Source organism: Colobus angolensis, unplaced genomic scaffold (assembly GCF_000951035.1).
Source record: "Colobus angolensis palliatus isolate OR3802 unplaced genomic scaffold, Cang.pa_1.0 Scaffold50, whole genome shotgun sequence".
Lineage (NCBI taxonomy): Eukaryota > Metazoa > Chordata > Mammalia > Primates > Cercopithecidae > Colobus > Colobus angolensis.
Genome location: NW_012118488.1, coordinates 591,647 through 598,210, shown reverse-complemented (window position 1 = coordinate 598,210; position 6,564 = coordinate 591,647). Strand labels below are relative to the sequence as shown.

Genomic DNA, 6,564 nt, shown 5'->3' with positions numbered 1-6,564 from the left:
AAAAAAAAAAAACATATTTATGAATGTGATGCTTTAGGAAGAGTAATCTTGATTCAGCATACAGAATGGTTTGGGGAGTAATGAATTGGATGACAGAAAGGTCATCTGGGAAACTGCAATAATAATACAGACCAGAACTCAATGTAAAGGCTGACACGAAAAAGTTGGCAGGGCAAGGTGGCTCATGCTTGTAATCCCAGCACTTTGGGAGGCCAAGGTGGGCAGATCACCTGAGGTCAGGAGTTCAAGACCAGACTGCTCAACAGGACAAAACCCCGTCTCTACTAAAAGTACAAAAATTAGCCAGGCATGGTGGTGGGTGACTGTAATCCCAGCTACTCGGGAGGCTGAGGCAGGAGAATAGCTTGAACCCAGGAGGTGGAGGTTGCAGTGAGCGGAGATCATGCCACTGCACTCCAGTCTGGGTGACAAGAGCGAGACTCTGTCTCAACAAAAAAAAAAAAAAAAAAGAAAGAAAAAGAAAAAGTCAGTGTATCAGAAAGAGTAGATACCACTGAGTGTTGAACTGAACCATCAAGAGTTGGATGTATGCTTGGATTTGTATATGAAAGTCTTATAAAGAGACTATGCCCAAACATATTGATACACATTTCCAAATCTATTATCATAAAATGTTTGTTGTTTTATATATTAAAAACACTTTCCTATGTTTCTATACATTTAAACAATAAAATTTCAACATTCAGAAATTATTTCACTTTAATACAATATCTAAATCACTACTTTAAAACTTCCTTAGGATTTGTATGTGGTGTAAAATACACTTTATACTCTGAGAAACCTAATAAACTTGAATGATGTGCTTAGTTATATATGAAAATGGTTTTATAAGTGAAAGACTACTATATTTTGACATTATATAATCTCTAAGTACTTGGTAAAGTATTAGACTATCATAAATCAATTTTTTAGTGCTAATTCATGAAATTCTACTAATACAGAGTAAAATGAGCATGAGATAATAATATAATACCTTTACTGGAAATCAAGATTGTAAACTAATTTAGAAGTATGATCTTACTTCTGTGAGTATCTTGTGAATGTACTTTAGCCTTTCCTTGGTGGGTAGCAGCAATGTGCATCTTTTAAAGAGTAGACCTAAGAAAGTAAAGAGACGTAAGAAAAAATGACAATAATACAATTAAGAATATCAATAGAGCACAGAATAATGTTTCCTGAAAGTCAAGTATGGTATATCACAGTAGACTATGAGTTGATATGGTTTTTAAGAGAAAGTTTGGGAGGAAGGGTGCAAAACACTTTCCATTTATGGTATTTAACAAGTGACTCTGATGCTCATCTAAGAGGCCTTGGCATAAAATCTTGCAAAAAATTGTTAAATTGCTTCTATAGGACACGTGGAAAAATACATAGAGTATAAAAGATGCAATAATAAAGACACGCTAGAGAAATTTTATTTTGCCTTTATTCCATAGAAAGCAGATTTCAGCATCTCTTGAAATTAACCTCATATCCATATCCACAAAGGAAATTTTTTTTTTTTTTTTTTTTTTTTTTTGAGACGGAGTCTCACTATGTTGCCCAGGCTGGAGTGCAACGGACAGAACTTTTTTATTTGTTTGTTTGAGAAGGTTTAAATGGTACTGAATCCTGAACTTTGACAACGTGAGGCAAATAACCAAAACCCTGAACACAGTTTAGATATCTGACTTACAACCATGCTATGGCTTTAAGACTAGAATAGAATCCCTTTGACACCCGCAGTTGTCATTTATGATATTGCCTATAAATGAGAATGATCCAATTTCAACGTGACAATTCTGAGCATTTATTTATGACTTTTTTTTCAGAGATAGGGTTTTACCATGTTGGCCAGGCTGGTCTTGAACTCCTGACCTCAGGTGATTGGCCTGTCTCAGACTTCCAAAGCGCTGGAATTACAGGTGTGAGCAACTGTGCCTGGCTATTTATGACTTTTGAATGTCAACAACCAAAAATCTTTTATTGGCTGGGCACAGTGACTCACGCCTGTAATCCTAGCACTTTGGGAGGCCGAGGCAAGTGGATTACTTGAGGTCAGGAGTTTGAAACCAGCCTGGCCAACATGGTGAAACCCTGTATCTACTAAAAACACATACACACATACACACACACACACACACACAATAGCTAGGTGTGGTGGCAGGCCCCTGTAATCCTAGCTACTTGGGAGGCTGAGGAAGGAGAATCACTTGAACCCAGGAGGCCGAGGTTGCAGTGAGCTGAAATCATGTCACTGCACTCTGGCCTGGGCGACAGAGCGAGACTCCATCTCAAAAAAGAAAAAAAAAAAATTAATCTGGCTGTCGTGATGGCTAATGTCTGCAATCCCAGCACTTTGGGAGGCTGAGGCGGGAGGATCACCTGAAGTCAGGAGTTTGAGACCAGCCTGACCAACATGGCGAAACCTTGTCTCTACTAAAAATACAAAAATTAGCTGGGTGTGGTAGCGCATACCTGTAATCCCAGCTACTCCGGAGGCTGAGGCAGGAGAATTGCTTGAACCTGGGAGGCGGAGTCTGCAGTGAGCCGAGATCGTGCTACTGCACTCCAGCCTGGGTGACAGAGCGAGACTCTGCCTCAAAAATAAATAAATAAATAGATTAATTAAAATTAATCTTATTCCCTGTGGAAGGACATACAAGAAACTGATAACTGATTACTTCTGGTGAAGGGAACTCAGTGGACAAGGAGAGAGACTGACTTTTTACTTTATACATTGTGTACCATTGTAAACATACATAAATATATACATATGTATTACATGTCCCAAAGAAAGAAAGAAACAAGTAAAAAACAAAATTAAATAAGAAAAATCTGTCTTGGAAGAGGATTAGTAGGAGGGCTTAGACCCCTGGAATCTGGGTGAGTACAAGTTGGTGGCTGGTAGGCTGAGCACAGCAAGATTCTCACGGGTGCAGTGCCTGCCTCACAAGGTTATTGTAAATGTAAATTAGTCAATACATGTTGTTGGGTGTGGTGGCTCACACCTGTAATCTTAGCACTTTGGGAGGCAGAGGTGGGTGGATTGCTTGAGGTCAGGAGTTCGAGACCAGCCTGACCAACGTGGTGAAACCCTGTCTCTACTAAAAATACAAACAAATAATTAGCCAGGCGTGGTGGCGGGCACCTGTAATCCCAGCTACTCAGGAGGCTGAGGCAGGAGAATCACTTGAACCTGAGAGGCGGAGGTTGCAGTGAGCTGAGATCATGCCATTGTACTCCAGGCTTGGTGACAGAGTAAGACTCCGTCTCAAAAAAATAAATAAATAAATAAAAATAAATTAATCAACACATGTAAACTACTTAGAACAGTGTTTGGCACATAGTAAGCTGAGTAAATGCTAATTATTATCTTCTTTGTTTACAATATAAAAGATTAGTCAAAATGTTCTTGAATTAATACAACTGATTACTAATATCACACCTTAAATAACTAGCCCAAGACTAAACTCATTATATAGATAGATATAGACACACGCATGCACACACACCACCCCATAATATTTCTAATCTTTACAACTAGTAGAAACTTTGAGGACACCAATTCTTCAGGAGGAGTAACCTTCATTCAGCATATAGAATGGTTTGGGGGATAAATAAATGTCAAACATTTTTGACCACTGAGAAATTCAAAACAAAAATCTGAGATAGCAAACATTATTAGATTAATACATTCTCAAATCTTTATTTTATTTTGCTCTTTTAAAGATTATAATAGGCCGGGCGCGGTGGCTCAAGCCTGTAATCCCAGCACTTTGGGAGGCCGAGACGGGTGGATCACGAGGTCAGGAGATCGAGACCATTTTTTTTTTTTTTTTTTAAAAAAAAAAAAAAAATTATAATAACTTTATTAACCTATGAAAAGAGAGACTGGATATTCTATTTGTTAGCAGTTCCAAAAGTATCCCTTTTCTTCTCTGATTAAAAAAAATGTACCTGTAAAAACATGCCGTAACATGTTAATCCTAAACACTGCATAGGAGCTGCACAGCCATTGAATTTAAAGCAGGAAACCTATGAAGAGAACAATGTTAATACCTTCTTGTCGGTGAAACTATAGTTTGACAATGGTGGAACAATGGTTTGACATTCAAATTTAATGGAAATAAGCAAGAATTTTTTCAGCACCTATTCTGATCAGCATTGTGTTTCTTTTTTTTTTTTTTTTGAGACGGAGTCTCGCTCTGTCGCCCGGGCTAGAGTGCAGTGGCCGGATCTCAGCTCACTGCAAGCTCCGCCTCCCGGGTTCACGCCATTCTCCTGCCTCAGCCTCCCGAGTAGCTGGGACTACAGGCGCCCGCCACCTCGCTCGGCTAGTTTTTTTGTATTTTTTTAGTAGAGACGGGGTTTCACCGGGTTAGCCAGGATGGTCTCGATCTCCTGACCTCGTGATCCACCCGTCTCGGCCTCCCAAAGTGCTGGGATTACAGGCTTGAGCCACCGCGCCCGGCCAGGAAAATGTTTTAAGAGTTGTTAATCTAAAACATGGAAAGAATGAGAAAACAGATTTTTCTTTTCTTTTTTGAGACAAGGTCTTACTCTGTCACCCAGGCTGAAGTGCAGTGGCATGCCATCATGACTTACTGCAGTCTTGATCTTCTGGGCTCAAGTGATCCTCCCACTTCAGCCTCCCAAGTAACTAGGACCACAGGCATGTGCCACCAAGCCCAGCTGATTTTATTTTATTTTTCTTGATACAGGATCTCGCTCTGTCGCCAGGATGAAGTGCAGTGGCGCGATCTCTGCTTACTGCAACCTCCACCTCCCAGGTTCAAGTGATTATTCTGCCTCAGTCTCCTGAGTAGCTGGGACTACAAGTGCACACCGCCATACCCAGCTAATTTATGTATTTTTAGAGACAAGGTTTCACCATGTTGGCCAGGATGGTCTCGATGTCTTGACCTCATGATCTGCCTGCCTCAGCCTCCCAAAGTGCTGGGATTACAGGTGTGAGCCACTGTGCCCAGCCCAAGCCCAGTTAATTTTTAAAAAAACATTTTTTTCGTAGAGACGGGGTCTTGCTTTGTTGCCCAGGCTGGTCTTGAATTCCTGGGCTCAAGTAATCCTTCCACCTTGGCCTCACAAAGCACTGAGATTAAATTGCATTGGGCTGAGAAAACAGGTTTTACATCCCTCTCTCCAAATACAAAAATTTAAGTCATAAGCACTTAAAATTTCAGAGGCTAGATTTTTTCTTTTTTTCCACAGAAAGTATCCAGTTAGGATGAAATATCCACTTATTCCTTCTAAGATATCCTTTTATGGGACTTGCATGCTAAGAATGTATAGGATTTTGTGTACAGATACTTTAAAAAGAAAAAAAACCTCAATTTCTCAGTGAGATATGTAACGTGAGCTACAGTGACAGGAAGTGTATGATTTGTTTCCTCTAACTTTAAACGTTCTATTTTCCTAAAATGGTAATACATTGTTAACATTCCTATGAGGGCAAATGTCTTCAAACTAAATATAAGATATATGGTAGGAAAATATATACCTGAACCTCATGACGTTTTTCTGCTTTCATCTTCTCTGTATTTACTTTTTTACATAAGATTATAATTACTTTACATAATTCTGAAGAATCTATAGGAATCTAACTTATTTTTAGAAGTTGCTATGTTTGAGTAACACATGAACAGAATTGAGTTTTAAACATAAACCCTCTTTATTTTTGTATATAAAGACATTTTTCATACTTGACAACTAAGGGAAAAGAAAAAAAAACATTTTTCAGTGTTTAGTTTTTAAGCTGAGTTCTTTCCCTTTCATGCTTTGGTATCCAATTTCACACCATATCATAACTAAGGAATTCTAGGCATTAATTCTCAGAATTCTACTCCTGGGCACAATTTATCCTCCTGCCTCAGCCTCCTGAGTATCTGGGACTACAGGCACGTGTGACTGCATCCAGTCTTATTTTGGTATGCTGATTGCCTAATATAAAACTCCTATTTTTAAGGATCACAACTTACCATAAAATCCAATACCTGCTGTTTAAAAAAAAAAACAAAACAAAAGAAAACCACAGGTGCTCTGCTATACCCTTTAGAGACTAACTTTTTTAAAGTTCTTCCCTAAATAGAGTCAGATGTAATGTTCTTTCTACATTGGCCATCTGCTCTGTTTTACATGAAGAAGCAAATTAAAATTTACAATTGGCCGAGTACGGTGGCTCACGCCTGTAATCCCAGCACTTTGGGACACTGAGGAGGGCAGATCACTTGAGGACAGGAGTTCGAGACCAGCCTGGCCAACATAGTGAAACCCTGTCTCTACTAATACAAAAATTAGCTAGGCATGGTGGTGCATGCCTGTAATCCCAGTTACTGGAGATGCTGAGGCACGAGAATCGCTTGAACCCAGGAGGCGGAGGTTGCAGTGAGCCGAGGTTGTGCCACTGCACTCCAGTCTGAGCGACAGAGTGAGACTGCCTCAAAAACAAAAAAAAAAAATTCTGGCCGGGCGCGGTGGCTCAAGCCTGTAATCCCAGCACTTTGGGAGGCCGAGACGGGCGGATCACGAGGTCAGGAGATCGAG

The 6,564-nt window shown here is 39.7% G+C and overlaps 1 protein-coding gene across 1 annotated transcript in view; it reads right to left on the bottom strand.

The window, feature by feature from the left end:
• FBXO47 (F-box protein 47) overlaps nucleotides 1–6,564 on the bottom strand; it is a 30,078-nt gene that overhangs the window by 19,650 nt on the left and 3,864 nt on the right. Inside the window, 2 exon segments of the mRNA XM_011960002.1 lie at nucleotides 3,961–4,038; nucleotides 5,522–5,565. Coding sequence (XP_011815392.1) covers nucleotides 3,961–4,038; nucleotides 5,522–5,565 — 122 coding nt within the window.